Raw genomic sequence first — 18,943 nt, forward strand, 5'->3', positions numbered from 1 at the left:
TACCTACCTAATACTGTACCTACCTATTCATATACCTGCCTAATACTGTACCTGCCTAATGCTGTACCTACATATTCATATACCTGCCTAATACTGTACCTGCCTAATACTGTACCTACCTATTCATATACCTGCCTAATACTGTACCTACCTAATACTGTACCTACATAATACTGTACCTGCCTAATACTGTACCTACCTATTCATATATCTACCTAATACTGTACCTACCTATTCATATACCTGCCTAATAATGTACCTACCTAATACTGTACCTGCCTAATACTGTACCTACATATTCATATACCTGCCTAATACTGTACCTGCCTAACACTGTACCTACCTATTCATATACCTACCTAATACTGTACCTACCTATTCATATGCCCAATGCTGCACCTGCCCAATGCTGTACCTGCCCAATGCTGTACCTGCCTACCTGGTTAAATAAAGGTGAAATAAAAAAAAATAAAAAATATATACCTGCCTAATACTGTACCTACCTATTCATATACCTGCCTAATACTGTACCTACCTATTCATATACCTGCCTAATACTGTACCTGCCTATTCATATACCTGCCTAATACTGTACCTACCTAATACTGTACCTACCTATTCATATACCTGCCTAATACTGTACCTGCCTAATATTGTACCTGCCTATTCATATACCTACCTAATACTGTACCTACCTATTAATATACCTACCTAATGCTGTACCTGCCCAATGCTGTACCTGCCCAATGCTGTACCTGCCCAATGCTGTACCTGCCCAATGCTGTACCTGCCCAATGCTGTACCTGCCCAATGCTGTACCTGCCCAATGCTGTACCTGCCCAATGCTGTACCTGCCCAATGCTGCACCTGCCCAATGCTGCACCTGCCCAATGCTGCACCTGCCCAATGCTGCACCTGCCCAATGCTGCACCTGCCCAATGCTGCACCTGCCCAATGCTGCACCTGCCCAATGCTGCACCTGCCCAATGCTGCACCTACCTATTCATATACCTGGCTAATACTGTACCTACCTAATACTGTACCTACCTATTCATATACCTGCCTAATACTGTACCTGCCTATTCATATACCTGCCTAATACTGTACCTGCCTATTCATATACCTACCTAATACTGTACCTACCTATTCATATACCTACCTAATACTGTACCTACCTATTCATATACCTACCTAATACTGTACCTGCCTAGTACTGTACCTGCCTAGTACTGTACCTACCTAATACTGTACCTACCTATTCATATACCTACCTAATACTGTACCTACCTATTCATATACCTACCTAATGCTGTACCTGCCTAATGCTGTACCTGCCCAATGCTGTACCTGCCCAATGCTGTACCTGCCTATTCATATACCTACCTAATACTGTACCTACCTATTCATATACCTACCTAATACTGTACCTGCCTAATACTATACCTGCCTATTCATATACCTGCCTAGTACTGTACCTACCTAATACTGTACCTACCTAATACTCTACCTACCTATTCATATACCTACCTAATACTGTACCTACCTATTCATATACCTACCTAATGCTGTACCTGCCTATTCATATACCTGCCCAATGCTGTACCTGCCCAATGCTGTACCTGCCTATTCATATACCTACCTAATACTGTACCTACCTATTCATATACCTACCTAATGCTGTACCTGCCTAATGCTGTACCTGCCTAATGCTGTACCTGCCCAATGCTGTACCTGCCCAATGCTGTACCTGCCCAATGCTGTACCTGCCCAATGCTGTACCTGCCCAATGCTGTACCTGCCCATTCATGTACCTGCCTAATACTGTACCTGCCTAATACTGTACCTGCCTAATACTGTACGTACCTATTCATATACCTACCTAATACTGTACCTACCTATTCATATACCTGCCTAATACTGTACCTACCTAATACTGTACCTGCCTAATACTTTACCTGCCTAATACTGTACCTGCCTAATACTGTACCTGCCTAATACTGTACCTACCTATTCATATACCTACCTAATACTGTACCTGCCTATTCATATACCTGCCTATTCATATACCTGCCTAATACTGTACCTACCTATTCATATATATCTACCTAATACTGTACCTACCTATTCATATACCTGCCTAATACTGTACCTGCCTAGTACTGTACCTGCCTAGTACTGTACCTACCTAATACTGTACCTACCTATTCATATACCTACCTAATACTGTACCTACCTATTCATATACCTACCTAATACTGTACCTACCTATTCATATACCTGCCTAATACGGTACCTACCTAATACTGTACCTACCTAATACTCTACCTACCTATTCATATACCTACCTAATACTGTACCTACCTATTCATATACCTACCTAATACTGTACCTACCTATTCATATACCTGCCTAATACTGTACCTGCCTAATATTGTACCTGCCTATTCATATACCTACCTAATACTGTACCTACCTATTCATATACCTACCTAATGCTGTACATGCCTAATGCTGTACCTGCCCAATGCTGTACCTGCCCAATGCTGTACCTGCCCAATGCTGTACCTGCCCAATGCTGTACCTGCCCAATGCTGTACCTGCCCAATGCTGTACCTGCCCAATGCTTTACCTGCCCAATGCTGTACCTGCCCAATACTGTACCTGCCCAATACTGTACCTGCCCAATACTGTACCTGCCTAATACTGTACCTACCTATTCATATACCTGCCTAATACTGTACCTACCTATTCATATACCTACCTAATGCTGTACCTGCCTAATGCTGTACCTGCCCAATGCTGTACCTGCCCAATGCTGTACCTGCCCAATGCTGTACCTGCCCAATGCTGTACCTGCCCAATGCTGTACCTGCCCAATGCTGTACCTGCCCAATGCTGTACCTGCCCATTCATGTACCTGCCTAATACTGTACCTGCCTAATACTGTACCTGCCTAATACTGTACGTACCTATTCATATACCTACCTAATACTGTACCTACCTATTCATATACCTACCTAATACTGTACCTACCTATTCATATACCTGCCTAATACTGTACCTACCTATTCATATACCTGCCTAATACTGTACCTACCTATTCATATACCTACCTAATACTGTACCTACCTATTCATATACCTGCCTAATACTGTACCTGCCTAATACTGTACCTACCTAATCCTGTACCTACTTATTCATATACCTACGTAATACTGTACCTACCTATTCATATACCTGCCTAATACTGTACCTGCCTAATACTGTACCTGCCTAATACTGTACCTGCCTAATACTGTACCTGCCTAATACTGTACCTACCTATTCATATACCTGCCTATTCATATACCTGCCTAATACTGTACCTACCTATTCATATATATCTACCTAATACTGTACCTTCCTATTCATATACCTACCTAATACTGTACCTTCCGATTCATATACCTACCTAATACTGTACCTACCTAATACTGTACCTACCTATTCATATACCTGCCTAATACTGTACCTGCCTAGTACTGTACCTACCTAATACTGTACCTACCTATTCATATACCTACCTAATACTGTACCTACCTATTCATATACCTACCTAATACTGTACCTACCTATTCATATACCTGCCTAATACGGTACCTACCTAATACTGTACCTACCTAATACTCTACCTACCTATTCATATACCTACCTAATACTGTACCTACCTATTCATATACCTACCTAATACTGTACCTACCTATTCATATACCTGCCTAATACTGTACCTGCCTAATATTGTACCTGCCTATTCATATACCTACCTAATACTGTACCTACCTATTCATATACCTACCTAATGCTGTACCTGCCTAATGCTGTACCTGCCCAATGCTGTACCTGCCCAATGCTGTACCTGCCCAATGCTGTACCTGCCCAATGCTGTACCTGCCCAATGCTGTACCTGCCCAATGCTTTACCTGCCCAATGCTGTACCTGCCCAATGCTGTACCTGCCCAATACTGTACCTGCCCAATACTGTACCTGCCCAATACTGTACCTGCCTAATACTGTACCTGCCTAATACTGTACCTGCCTAATACTGTACCTACCTATTCATATACCTGCCTAATACTGTACCTACCTATTCATATACCTACCTAATGCTGTACCTGCCTAATGCTGTACCTGCCCAATGCTGTACCTGCCCAATGCTGTACCTGCCCAATGCTGTACCTGCCCAATGCTGTACCTGCCCAATGCTGTACCTGCCCAATGCTGTACCTGCCCATTCATGTACCTGCCCATTCATGTACCTGCCTAATACTGTACCTGCCTAATACTGTACCTGCCTAATACTGTACGTACCTATTCATATACCTACCTAATACTGTACCTACCTATTCATATACCTGCCTAATACTGTACCTACCTATTCATATACCTGCCTAATACTGTACCTACCTATTCATATACCTACCTAATACTGTACCTACCTATTCATATACCTGCCTAATACTGTACCTGCCTAATACTGTACCTACCTAATCCTGTACCTACTTATTCATATACCTACGTAATACTGTACCTACCTATTCATATACCTGCCTAATACTGTACCTGCCTAATACTGTACCTGCCTAATACTGTACCTGCCTAATACTGTACCTGCCTAATACTGTACCTGCTTAATACTGTACCTACCTATTCATATACCTGCCTATTCATATACCTGCCTAATACTGTACCTACCTATTCATATATATCTACCTAATACTGTACCTTCCTATTCATATACCTACCTAATACTGTACCTTCCGATTCATATACCTACCTAATACTGTACCTACCTAATACTGTACCTACCTATTCATATACCTGCCTAATACTGTACCTGCCTAGTACTGTACCTGCCTAGTACTGTACCTACCTAATACTGTACCTACCTATTCATATACCTACCTAATACTGTACCTACCTATTCATATACCTACCTAATACTGTACCTACCTATTCATATACCTGCCTAATACGGTACCTACCTAATACTGTACCTACCTAATACTCTACCTACCTATTCATATACCTACCTAATACTGTACCTACCTATTCATATACCTGCCTAATACTGTACCTGCCTAATATTGTACCTGCCTATTCATATACCTACCTAATACTGTACCTACCTAATACTGTACCTGCCCAATGCTGTACCTGCCCAATGCTGTGCCTGCCCAATGCTGTGCCTGCCCAATGCTGTGCCTGCCCAATGCTGTACCTGCCCAATACTGTACCTTCCCAATACTGTACCTGCCCAATACTGTACCTGCCCATTCATGTACCTGCCCAATACTGTACCTGCCTAATACTCTACCTACCTAATACTCTACCTACCTAATACTGTACCTGCCTAATACTGTAGCTACCTATTCATATACCCACCTAATACTGTAGCTACCTATTACTGTTCTCTCGCTCCTCTCGGTAACACTGTGTTCTCTCTGTCCCTCTCTCTGTCCCTCCAGTGATCAAGCCGCCTCCCCCCACGCCCACCCTACTCAATGTGCTGGTCTACTCACTGCTGCCTATCACCATGCTCTCCATGGCCCTGCTGCTGGCCTTCTGGATGTACCGCCACCGCAAGCCGCCCTATGGCCACGTGGACATCAACGAGGTTGGCCAGTTTCCCCCGACCATCTCCTTAGCTCTGTCTCGTTCTGTTTTGCTTCCCGTCGCTCTTCTGTACTCGTCTTTGAATTTATTTATTTATTTGAAACATTTAAAATGCATGCCGACTTGCTTCAGCCAAGTACATCAATACTACACACAAAAAAGTCATTGAGGGTTAAAAACACAATAAAGTCAACACTTATGTCCATTGTGGTCCTCCTGTCTGTCAGTGGTATTGGCTCTCTCTGTCTGTAGAGATAATGTAGCTGTTGAATTATCTTATGTGGTGCCACCTCTTTCCTGTTTGTGGTTTCTCACTCCTATTCTTTCACTTTCTCGCTCTTTTATCCCTTCTTCTTCGGAGGCCATCTTGTTAGCAGCCCCTAAGCTACCGTGCAAAGCCTCTATTAATGACCACCGCCATCTAGAGGTAGTCGGCTGCCACTGCACTGTGATATAGGTCCCTCCTATAGGACCACTGCACTGTGATATAGGTCCCTCCTATAGGACCACTGCCCTGTGATATAGGTCCCTCCTATAGGACCACTGCCCTGTGATATATGTCCCTCCTATAGGACCACTGCCCTGTGATATAGGTCCCTCCTATAGGACCACTGCCCTGTGATATAGGTCCCTCCTATAGGACCACTGCCCTGTGATATAGGTCCCTCCTATAGGACCACTGCCCTGTGATATAGGTCCCTCCTATAGGACCACTGCCTTGTGATATAGGTCCCTCCTATAGGACCACTGCCCTGTGATATAGGTCCCTCCTATAGGACCACTGCCCTGTGATATAGGTCCCTCCTATAGGACCACTGCCCTGTGATATAGGTCCCTCCTATAGGACCACTGCCCTGTGATACAGGTCCCCCCTATAGGACCACTGCCCTGTGATATAGGTCCCCCCTATAGGACCACTGCCCTGTGATATAGGTCCCTTCTATAGGACCACTGCCCTGTGATATAGCTCCCTCCTATATGACCACTGCCCTGTGATATAGGTCCCTCCTATAGGACCACTGCCCTGTGATATAGGTCCTTCCTATAGGACCACTGCCCTGTGATACAGGTCCCCCCTATAGGACCACTGCCCTGTGATACAGGTCCCTCCTATAGGACCACTGTGATATAGGTCCCCCCCTATAGGACCACTGTGATATAGGTCCCCCCCTATAGGACCACTGTGATATAGGTCCCCCCCCCCTATAGAACAGTTGTTAGTATATTGATGGTAGTATATTAGTGTTAGTCTTTAGCATGTGTAGAATCTTGGGCTTATTTGTTTTTCTTAAAGTTGAACTGTTTTGCAACATAGTTTTAGAAGTTTTTCATTTGATATCAAAGCTCCAGTTATTATAGAAGTCGTAAGTATGTTGTGAGCCGCACTCGGTCCTCATAGGCTTGTTGAATGTAATGTCCCAGTGTTTACCTGTACTGACCTCTGAACTATTTATCTACCAGGATCCTGGCCTAGTTCCCCCTCCTTCCCCCCTGGTGGGGCTCAAACCCCTGCAGTTGCTGGAGATCAAGGCAAGAGGGCGCTTCGGCTGCGTGTGGAAGGCCCAGATGATGAACGAATACGTGGCTGTCAAGGTCTTCCCCATTCAGGTAAGTGGCTGAAGCGTTGATGTAATGTTCCCTCTGTTTGTGTACCCTCTGAAGCGTTGATGTAACGTTTGTGTGTCCTCCCACAGGATAAGCAGTCGTGGATGAATGAGCGGGACGTGTTCCTCACGCCGGGGATGAAGCACGAGAACCTGCTGCGCTACATTGCGGCCGAGAAGCGCGGGACCAACCTGGAGATGGAGCTGTGGCTCATCTCTGAGTTCCACCAGAGGGTGAGAAGGAGGAGTAGGGCAACAGGGGTGGAGGGAGAGGTGTTAAGGCGCTAGGTTCTCTAACATCTCATCTGGTCTGGCTTGACTGCATCAAATTGATATAAAGAAGCTATCTAGCTACACTAGCCAGCTAAGCTGGCCAGCTAGCTAGCTAACAAGGCTAATTGTGGCTATTTTGCTGCGCTCCTTGTCTACAACAACTCCATTCATATTAAACAACAGCCTACCTGTTGGGTGATCATTGCAGCCTACTCCTTCTCATTTAGCCAACTTAATTCCGTGATTAAAATTACAGTTTGCGTTGATTAGAAACAAACTACAGGCATGAAACGTGTGTAGGATACCGGGCACTACTTTTTTATGGGGCGCACTCAGAAAAACATTTTTTTTTAAATATATAAAAATGTTGAATGTCATGGTGTACCCTAGTATGTAGCAATGTTACATTTTAGACCAAGCATTGCCATTATAATAGGTGCGTGTGTGTATATCTCAGCAAAAAAGAAATGTCCTCTCACTGTCAATAAACTGAATTTTTTTCAGCAAACTTAACATGTGTAAATATTTGTAACAAGATTCAACAACTGAGACAAGAACTGAACAAGTTCCGCAGACATGTGACTAACAGAAATGGAATAATGTGTCCCTGAACAAAGGGGTGATCAAAAGTAACAGTAAGTATCTGGTGTGGCCACCAGCTGCATTAAGTACTGTAGTGCATCTCCTCCTCATGGACTGCACCAGATTTGCCAGTTTTTGCTGTGAGATGTTACCCCCACTCTTCCACCAAGGCACCTGCAAGTTCCCGGACATTTCTGGGGGAATGGCCCTAGCCCTCACCCTCCGATCCAACAGGTCCCAGACGTGCTCAATGGGATTGAGATCTGGGCTCTTCGCTGGCCACGGCAGAACACTGAGATTCCTGTCTTGCAGGAAATCACACACAGAACGAGCAGTATGGCTGGTGGCATTGTCATGCTGGATGGTCATGTCAAGATGAGCCTGCAGGAGGGGTACCACATGAGGGAGGAGGATGTCTTCCCTGTAACGCACAGCGTTGAGATTGCCTGCAATGACAACAAGCTCAGTCCGATGATGCTGTGACACACCGCCCCAGACTATGACGGACCCTCCACCTTCAAATCGATCCCGCTCCAGAGTACAGGCCTCGGTGTAACGCTCATTCCTTTGATGATAAATGCGAATCCGACCATCACCCCTGGTGAGACAAAACTGCGACTCGTCAGTGAAGAGCACCTTTTGCCAGTCCTGTCTGGTCCAGCGACGGTGGGTTTGTCCCCACAGGTGATGTTGTTGCCGGTGATGTCTGGTGAGGACCTGCCTTACAACACGCCTACAAGCCCTCAGTCCAGCCTCTCTCCGCCTATTGAGGACAGTCTGAGCACTGATGGAGAGATTGTGCGTTCCTGGTGTAGCTCGGGCAATTGTTATTGCCTTCCTGTACCTGTCCCGCAGGTGTGCCGATCCTGTGCAGGTGTTGTTACACGTGATCTGCCACTGCGAGGACGATCAGCTGTCCGTCCCTGGTGTAGCTCGGGCAATTGTTATTGCCTTCCTGTACCTGTCCCGCAGGTGTGCCGATCCTGTGCAGGTGTTGTTACACGTGGTCTGCCACTGCGAGGATGATCAGCTGTCCGTCCTGTCTCCCTGTAGCGCCGTCTTAGGTGTCTCACAGTACGGACATTGCAATTTATTGCCCTGGCCACATCTGCAGTCCTCATGCCTCCTTGCAGCATGCCTAAGGCACGTTCACGCAGATGAGCAGGGACCCTGGGCTTCTTTCTTTTGGTGTTTTTCAGAGTCAGTAGAAACGCCTCTTTAGTGTCCTAAGTTTTCATCACTGTGACCTTAATTGCCTACCGTCTGTAAGCTGTTAGTGTCTTAACGACCGTTCCACAGGTGCATGTTCATTAATTGTTCATGGTACATTGAACAAGCATGGGAAACAGTGTTTAAACCCTTTAGAATGAAGATCTGTGAAGTTAATTCAATTTTTATTAATTTATCTTTGAAAGACAGGGTCCTGAAAAAGGGACGTTTATTTTTTTGCTGAGTTTATATAAACCACACTCACTCTACCGGTAAAAAGTTTTAGAACACCTACTCATTCAAGGGTTTTTCTATGTTTTTACTTTTTCTACGTTGTAGAATAATAGTGAAGACATCAAAACTATTACAACACATATGGAATTATGTAGTAAGTGGAAAAAGTGGAAAACAAATCAAAATATATTTTTGAGATTCTTCAAAGTAGCCACCCTGCCTTAGCAGATTTGCACACTTTTGGCATTCTCTCAACCAGCTTCACCTGGAATGCTTTTCCAACAGTCTTGAAGGAGTTCCCACATATGCTGAGAACTTGTTGGCTGCTTTTCCTTCACTCTGTGGTCCAACTCATCCAAAACCATCTCAATTGGGTTGAGGTTGGGTGATTGGAGGCCAGGTCATCTGATGCAGCACTCCATCACTCTCCTTCTTGGTCAAATATCCCTTACACAGCCTGGAGGTGTGTGTTGTGTCATTGTCCTGTTGACAAACAAATGATAGTCCCACGAAGCGCAAACCAGATGGGATGGCGTACCACTGCAGAATGCTGTAGTAGCCATGTTGGTTAAGTGTGCCTCGAATTGTAAATAAATCACAGACAGTGTCACCAGCAAAGTACCTCCACACCATCACACCACCTCCTCCATGCTTCACAATGGGAATCACATGTGCGGAGATCATCTGTTCACCTACTCTGCGTTTCACAAAGACGAGGCGGTTGGAACCAAAAATCTAAAATTTGGACTCATCAGACCAAAGGGCAGATTTCCACTGGTCCAATGTCCATTGCTCGTGTTTCTTGGTCCAAGCAAGTCTCTACTTCTTAACGATGTCTTTTAGTAGTGGTTTCTTTGCAGCAATTCGACCATGAAGGCCTGATTCATGCAGTCTCCTCTGAACAGTTGATGTTGATGTTTCTGTTACTTGAACTCTGAATCATTTATTTGGGCTTCAATTTCTGAGTCTGTTACCTCAAATGAACTTATATGCAGCAGAGGTAACTCTGGGTTTTCATTCCTGTGGTGGTCCTCATGAGAGACAGTTTCATCTTAGCGCTTAAAGGCTTTTTACGACTGCACTTGAAGAAACGTTCAAAGTCCTTGAAATGTTCCGCATTGACTGACCTTCATGTCTTAAAGTAATGATGGCCTGTCGTTTTTCTTTTCTTATTTGAGCAGTTCTTGCCATAATTTGGACTTGGTCTTTTACAAAATAGGGTTATCTTCTGTATACCACCTCTACTTTGTCACAACACAACTGATTGGCTCAAACGTATTAAGAAGGAAAGAAAATGTACTTTTCACAAGGCACACCTGTTCATTTAAATGTATTCCAGGTGACAAAAGCTCATGAAGCTGGTTGAGAGAATCCCAAGAGTGTGCAAAGCTGTTATCAAGGCAAAGGGTGGCTACTTTGAAGAATCTCAAATATAACATATTTTTACTTCATGATTCCATATGTGTTATGTCATAGTTTTGATGTCTTCACTTCTATTCTACTATGTAGAAATGTTTTTGTTTTTTTAAAACTTGGAATGAGTAGTGGCGTCCAAGCTTTTCACTGGTACTGTATATACAATACACACAATGCCTTCGGAAAGTGTTTAGACCCTTTGACCTTTTGGTTGTTTGGCTATTCAAATAACTATGCCCATCCCCTACCCGAGAGGTATTGCCTTTTTATTTCCCTCGCAGTTGAATTTTCAATTCCGCAAAAGTTGTTTTGCTACAGTTTAATAGCACTCGATTTGACAGACCTCAGTGGCCTTCATTGATCTCGGACAATAAACTATGTATGAATGATAGCAACCCTGTCTCTGCGGTCAAATAAACTTATATTTTCCCCAGTTCAATCATTGAAAAGTTATTTAGTGTGCTCTCGGGATGTCTTACTTTATCTTGTTGTTAACAGCTCCACTTCTCACTTTCTCTTTTTTTCTCTCTCTCGCGCTTCCTTTCTCTTTCGCTCTCTCTTGCTCACTCTCTCTCTCTCTCTCTCTTGTTCTGTGTATGTCTGCCTGTGTGTATACTCCAGGGCTCCCTGACAGACTATCTGAAGGGGAACGCGATCAGCTGGACTGAGCTGTGTCACATCTCTGAGACCATGGCCTGCGGGCTGGCCTACCTGCACGAGGACGTTCCTCGCTACAAAGGAGAGGGACCCAAACCGGCCATTGCTCACAGGTAAGGGCACACGAGGTCAGCACTGGTTTGTGTGAGAGAGAATGCGAGACGTTAGACTTTGGGTCTGGTTCGAGCAGCGTTTCTGATTTCTCAATGACCTATTTGGTAAGTTAAGGTAATCCTATACCTTAGCAATGATTATGCTACGTTTTTGTTCACATTTTTGTTCACTCTGCGGTCCCCTGTGTCGTACAATCCGGAGGGATCTATCCTTGAGGGCATCTTTTCTTTTAACAGCACTCAAACCTCTTGACTGCAATTTTATTTGACACTTTATGCCATTGGGAAAACACTTTCAACATTCAGTTCTGATTTAAACTGTGCTATAAGTCTAGACATGACCGTTCCCTGTCTCTCAGTTCTGATTTAAACTGTGCTATAAGTCTAGACATGACCGTTCCCTGTCTCAGTTCTGAGAGACCCTGTGCTATAAGTCTAGACTGGACCGTTCCCTGTCTCTCAGTTCTGATTTAAACTGTGCTATAAGTCTAGACATGACCGTTCCCTGTCTCTCAGTTCTGATTTAAACTGTGCTATAAGTCTAGACATGACCGTTCCCTGTCTCTCAGTTCTGAGAGACCCTGTGCTATAAGTCTAGACTGGACCGTTCTCTGTGTCTCTCAGTTCTGAGAGACCCTGTGCTATAAGTCTAGACTGGACCGTTCTCTGTGTCTCTCAGTTCTGAGAGACCCTGTGCTATAAGTCAAGACTGGACCGTTCTCTGTGTCTCTCAGTTCTGATTTAAACTGTGCTATAAGTCTAGACATGACCGTTCCCTGTCTCAGTTCTGAGAGACCCTGTGCTATAAGTCTAGACTGGACCGTTCCCTGTCTCTCAGTTCTGATTTAAACTGTGCTATAAGTCTAGACATGACCGTTCCCTGTCTCTCAGTTCTGATTTAAACTGTGCTATAAGTCTAGACATGACCGTTCCCTGTCTCTCAGTTCTGAGAGACCCTGTGCTATAAGTCTAGACTGGACCGTTCTCTGTGTCTCTCAGTTCTGAGAGACCCTGTGCTATAAGTCTAGACTGGACCGTTCTCTGTGTCTCTCAGTTCTGAGAGACCCTGTGCTATAAGTCAAGACTGGACCGTTCTCTGTGTCTCTCAGTTCTGATTTAAACTGTGCTATAAGTCTAGACATGACCGTTCCCTGTCTCTCAGTTCTGAGAGACCCTGTGCTATAAGTCTAGACTGGACCGTTCTCTGTGTCTCTCAGTTCTGAGAGACCCTGTGCTATAAGTCTAGACTGGACCGTTCTCGGTGTCTCTCAGTTCTGAGAGACCCTGTGCTATAAGTCAAGACTGGACCGTTCTCTGTGTCTCTCAGTTCTGATTTAAACTGTGCTATAAGTCTAGACTGGACCGTTCCCTGTCTCTCAGTTCTGAGAGACCCTGTGCTATAAGTCTAGACAGGACCGTTCTCTGTGTCTCTCAGTTCTGATTTAAACTGTGCTATAAGTCTAGACTGGACCGTTCCCTGTCTCTCAGTTCTGAGAGACCCTGTGCTATAAGTCTAGACAGGACCGTTCTCTGTGTCTCTCAGTTCTGAGAGACCCTGTGCTATAAGTCTAGACAGGACCGTTCTCTGTGTCTCTCAGTTCTGATTTAAACTGTGCTATAAGTCTAGACAGGACCGTTCTCTGTGGGCAGCGGGTCTTCTTTATTTGTGTGTAGTTCATGATAAGACCGATCATGACAAAGGGCCAACTGATCCCAAACCAGTTGTGGGGCCAATCCTATCTCTCTAAGCCAGGGTTATTCGATGAAATACTATATGGTCCTTTTCAGGACACCAGGCAAGGAAACTCTCAGGCCAATCATTGATGTTAATTGAACTGGTAGAAAATAAAACCAGGGTCTGGTTCAGTGGGCAGGCAACGTTTTGAAATGGGGAGGTATTACCTGAACTTGTCTGATAAGAAAACGCTTTTCTGTTTTCTGCCGCAACAGTTTTTGCTACGTTGTGCCCTACTAAACATGACCCAGTTTTGCCCTCGAGCCATATAGTTCAATAGCCCTGCTGCCGTGTCGTTCAATAGCCCTGCTGCCGTGTCGTCCAATAGCCCTGCTGCCGTGTCGTCCAATAGCCCTGCTGCCGTGTCGTCCAATAGCCCTGCTGCCGTGTCGTCCAATAGCCCTGCTGCCGTGTCGTCCAATAGCCCTGCTGCCGTGTCGTCCAATAGCCCTGCTGCCGTGTCGTCCAATAGCCCTGCTGCCGTGTCGTCCAATAGCCCTGCTGCCGTGTCGTCCAATAGCCCTGCTGCCGTGTCGTCCAATAGCCCTGCTGCCGTGTCGTCCAATAGCCCTGCTGCCGTGTCGTCCAATAGCCCTGCTCTACACCATCACTGACCCCCCCCCCCCCCCCCCCCCCCCCCCGTCCTCTTTTCCTTCTCCCCTCCAGGGACTTCAAGAGTAAGAACGTGATGCTGCGGACGGACCTGACGGCCATCATCGGAGACTTTGGGCTGGCGGTACGGTTCGAGCCGGGCAAGCCCCCAGGGGACACTCATGGCCAGGTGAGTGAGTCACCATCAGTCTGTCCCAAATGTCGCCCCGTTCCCGGTTTTAGTTAACTACTTTTCATCCGTAAACAGGAATCAGGGAGCTATTTCTTATCTATGAACAAAGACCATTATGGAGACACTGCTTTAAAGATCATACTAACTATGAACAAAGAACATCATGGAGACACTGCTTTAAAGATCATACTAACTATGAACATCACGGAGACACTGCTTTAAAGATCATACGAACTAAACTCAGGAAAAAAAGAAATGTCCTTTCAGCAAACTTAACATGTGTAAATATTTGTATGAACAAGATTCAACAACTGAGACATAAACTGTACAAGTTCCACAGACATGTAACTAACAGAAATTGAATTTGTCCCTGAACAGAGGGGGGGGGGGGGGGGGGTCAAAATCAAAGTAACAGTCAGTATCTGGTGTGGCCACCAGCTGCATTAAGTACTGCAGTGCATCTCCTCCTCATGGACTGCACCAGATTTGCCAGTTCTTGTTGGAAGAGTGGGTAACATCTCACAGCAAGGCACCTGGAAATTCCCGGACATTTCTGGGGGGAATGGCCCTAGCCCTCACCCTCCAATCCAACAGGTCCCAGACGTGCTCAATGGGATTGAGATCCGGGCTCTTCGCTGGCCACGGCAGAACACTGACATTCCTGTCTTGTAGGAAATCACGCACAGAACGAGCAGTATGGCTGGTGGCATTGTCATGCTGGAGGGTCATGTCAGGATGAGCCTGCAGGAAGGGTACCACATGAGGGAGGAGGATATCTTCTCTGTAACGCACAGCATTGAGATTGCCTGCAATGACAAAAAGCCTCGGTGTAACGCTTAATCCTTTGACGATTAATGCAAATCCGAATCCGAGACAAAATGGCGACTCGTCAGTGAAGAGCACTTTTTGCCAGTCCTGTCTGGTCCAGCAACGGTGGGTTTGTGCCCATAGGCGACGTTGTTGCCGGTGATGTCTGGTGAGGACCTGCCTTACAACACGCCTACAAGCCCTCAGTCCAGCCTCTCTCAGCCTATTGCGGACAGTCTGAGCACTGATGGAAGGATTGTTCGTTCCTGGTGTAACTCGGACAGTTGTTGTTGCCATCCTGTACCTTATTCGCAGGTGTGATGTACGAATGTACCGATCATCTGCAGGTGTTGTTACACGTGATCTGCCACTGCGAGGACGATCAGCTGTCCGTCCTGTCTCCCTGTAGTGCTGTCTTAGGCGTCTCACAGTACGGACATTGCAATTAATTACCCTGGCCACATCTGCAGTCCTCATGCCTCCTTGCAGCATACCTAAGGCACGTTCACTCAGATGAGCAGGGACCCTGGGCATCTTTCTTTTGGTGTTTTTCAGAGTCAGTAGAAAGGCCTCTTTAGTGTCCTAAGTTTTCATAACTGTGACCTTATTTGCCTACTGTCTGTAGGCTGTTAGTGTCTTAACGACCGTTCCACAGGTGCTTGTTCATTAGTTGTTTATGGTTCATTGAACAAGCATGGGAAACAGTGTTTAAACCCTTTATAATGAGTTATTTGTTATTTGGATTTTTACGAATTTATCTTTGAAAGACAGGGTCCTGAAAAAGGGACGTTTCTTATTTGCTGAGTTTATGAACAAAAAACATAATGGAGACACTGTTTTAAAGCTAGCTCATGTACTCACGCAACATGGAAAAGGAAGTGCGTGAGTATGTGAGAGCGTGTAGGGGACCTAGTCTGACAGTGTCTTGTCCGTCGTGCAGGTGGGTACCAGGCGCTACATGGCGCCGGAGGTCCTGGAAGGGGCCATTAACTTTCAGCGGGATGCCTTCCTCAGGATAGACATGTACTCCATGGGCCTGGTGCTGTGGGAGCTGGTGTCGCGCTGCAAGGCGGCCGACGGTGAGTCACACACTAACACCCAAACGCACACACAGGATCATACTTGCTGATTTATCGTCAATCTTACCACATTGGAATCAGGCTGAAAACTTTTAATGCAGTGTAATTGACAAATTAGTACACATGAATGTTGATAGCTTGTGGGTAATGACGTAGCATAGCCTGTTGGGGTTCCATGCTAAGATGTTGCTGATGTGTTGTATGGTCAGGACCAGTGGATGAGTACATGTTGCCGTTTGAGGAGGAGATCGGTCAGCACCCGTCCCTGGAGGACTTACAGGATGTGGTGGTCCACAAAAAGATGAGGCCGGTCTTCAAGGACTGCTGGCTCAAACACGCTGTGAGTATTCTCGCTTTGTCTCCAACGCAGAGAGCAGTGGGTCAATAGTGGGATGTCCTTACAGCAGTATAGTTTTAGATTCACATTTCCCACAATATGTCACCCTACCTGCAACATGATGGTTAGTTAAGTCCTGAGATGTTCCTGTCCTCTGTGTCTCGCAGGGCCTAGAGTCGATGTGTGAGACAATAGAGGAGTGCTGGGACCATGATGCTGAGGCGCGGCTTTCGGCCGGCTGCGTGGAGGAGCGCATCTCGCAGATCCGCCGGCTGACCAGCCCCCCTACCTCAGACTGCTTGGTCTCCATGGTTACCTCTGTCACCAACGTGGACTTGCCACCCAAAGAGTCCAGTATCTGAGCCCCAACCTCACCCTACCAACACCCACCCACCCAACGCAGAGCGACAACATGCAAGCAAACAAAACAGCCGTGTCTTGTTCTTCTTCAGCTTCAGCCGATCTCAGAAGAAGAAAAAACATGAATGCAGCTGCTGTTTTATCCTGACATCTTTTTTTACATTTATTTTTATTGTTATTTTCTTTCCAATCGGATCAATATTACCAGCACACTTCTTCTCTACTGTGTTTTTATCAAGAGAGGACAAGAAAAAAATAATTACAAAAAAAACTAAATTGACATCTCAAAAGTGCATTCAGGTGCCGACTTATGAATGCTGACAAGGTGCAGGTACCTCAACCGTTTTCAGCTCTCAGCCGTTTATTTGGGTTTAGTTTATTCCTCTTTCTGTCTTCTGGACAGGATTGCCTGTGACAAAACCAACCAACTAAGCAACCATCTACCATGTTGGACAATACATCAATGCTGCAAAAACCTTATATGAACATGAAGACTTACACACAACTAACCTTCCTCAAGGGATTTTAGTTTTCAGAAAACTTTTCCTTTTCCGACAGCGTGCTATACAAACCTTCGGAACTAACGGGTGTCTCTAGAACACAGAGAAAAGTGGAAGGCAACTGGACTCGTTTCATTTTGGATTTTGCTATGTTCATACTGGTGACTCTGAATGGGGTTGACTATAGCATATTAATCAGTGGATGTTGAAAAGTTCAAAAGAAAATGGCTTGCTTCCCACAGCATCTGGATAGTGCATTTTGTTTGGTACGGAGCTACTTCTCAGGTAACCAGTCTCAAGGGGGTAGGAGATTATGATTAAAGGTGATATCGCAGTGCGTCCCGTAAAGTAGAGCGAGAGCCACATCCGCTGCCTTTGATGGGTAGGGTGGGGGCAGACTTTGGTGAGAGGGGCTTTTCTGACGTGGTTCAAACCTTTTTAGCTGAGATCAAAAGGGTCTAAACATTGAAGGTGCCCAAACAAACTACAAAAACAACAATGGGTGCAAGACCATGGTGAAGATTTGTATGCATTTTGGGTGTGAGAATGAATGTGTGTGTGTATGCTTGTGACTAGTTGTGCAGTGAGAGTGACAATGTGTAGCGGAGAGGGATGGAAATTAAGACCATGAAAAGAAAGTTTCAGCCGTAAACAGCTGAAGATGAGTTAAATGGTTTCCTTTTTTTGTTGTATTTTTGTTCTGTTATTTCTTCATATTTTGTTTCAGTGAGTGCATTGGACATTGGGAGCTAAGGACCTAGACTCTATCCACAGAAGGCCCATCTTAGGCCTCAGCAAAAGCCTATATCCTTCACTAGTGTCGAGAGGGAGGGCGGAGTACAGTTGAAGCGTCACTGCCTGGTACCTTCGTTATTTACCTCTTTCTCACATGGACCAAATTTAGAGTTTTGACCGGGTAGGTCCTGCATTGTAGAAAGGTTTTCGACAGGGCACCAAGCGTAACAACCAATTTTAAACTTCACTTCATTCAGATTGGTTACACGTTCTCGTTCATTAGAAGAGAAAAGTGACACGCAACATTTCCGTATGCCATAATGTAACAGTGAATGTCTACAATGCTGCTGTTTCAGCTCAAAGATGAACATGTGTTCCATTTTTTCCCCCCCGGTGCATAACACAGACAAGTCTCAGTAGATTTAACTAAACGTGCATACAAGAGCGAAAGTACGTTGGTAGGGATGACGAGGCTTCCGATGTGAAAGAGAACAACACAAACAATAAAATCGAGTATAAATAAATCAGAAAACTAAAACACAAAAAAATATATATATTGTTCATGAACCACAGACCACCTCAAACCAGAAATACCTCAGATTTTTCAATGTATATGAGTTCTGTTATATATTTTGTTAGTTGTGTTGACTTGTAGTAAGTATGTTTTAATGTGATTTTTTTTTGGTGTGGGGGGGGGGCTTTTGTGATTAAGGAATTTTGGAAGATAAAATGTACCATGTCATGTTGTATAAATGAAAGAAAATCTTGTAAATAGCGCTATACAGTTGTAGAATTCTACCTATATACAGTATGACACCTGAGCATTATTCATCATTTCTGCTGACTTCTCCCAACTTGTCTTTTCC

General features: G+C 45.0%; 1 protein-coding gene across 1 annotated transcript in view; it reads left to right on the top strand.

The window, feature by feature from the left end:
- The window catches only part of LOC139420200 (activin receptor type-2B), a 79,937-nt gene extending 61,312 nt beyond the window's left edge, over positions 1-18,625 (top strand). Inside the window, exons 4-11 of the mRNA XM_071170028.1 lie at positions 5,505-5,653; positions 7,114-7,260; positions 7,347-7,490; positions 11,592-11,740; positions 14,142-14,256; positions 16,007-16,145; positions 16,355-16,485; positions 16,650-18,625. Of these exons, the coding sequence (XP_071026129.1) occupies positions 5,505-5,653; positions 7,114-7,260; positions 7,347-7,490; positions 11,592-11,740; positions 14,142-14,256; positions 16,007-16,145; positions 16,355-16,485; positions 16,650-16,844 (1,169 nt within the window). The 3' untranslated portion in view covers positions 16,845-18,625. The remainder of the gene's footprint in view (positions 1-5,504; positions 5,654-7,113; positions 7,261-7,346; positions 7,491-11,591; positions 11,741-14,141; positions 14,257-16,006; positions 16,146-16,354; positions 16,486-16,649) is intronic.
- The last annotated feature ends 318 nt before the right edge of the window (positions 18,626-18,943 follow it).

This window comes from Oncorhynchus clarkii, chromosome 11 (assembly GCF_045791955.1).
Source record: "Oncorhynchus clarkii lewisi isolate Uvic-CL-2024 chromosome 11, UVic_Ocla_1.0, whole genome shotgun sequence".
Classification (NCBI taxonomy): Eukaryota; Metazoa; Chordata; class Actinopteri; order Salmoniformes; family Salmonidae; genus Oncorhynchus; species Oncorhynchus clarkii.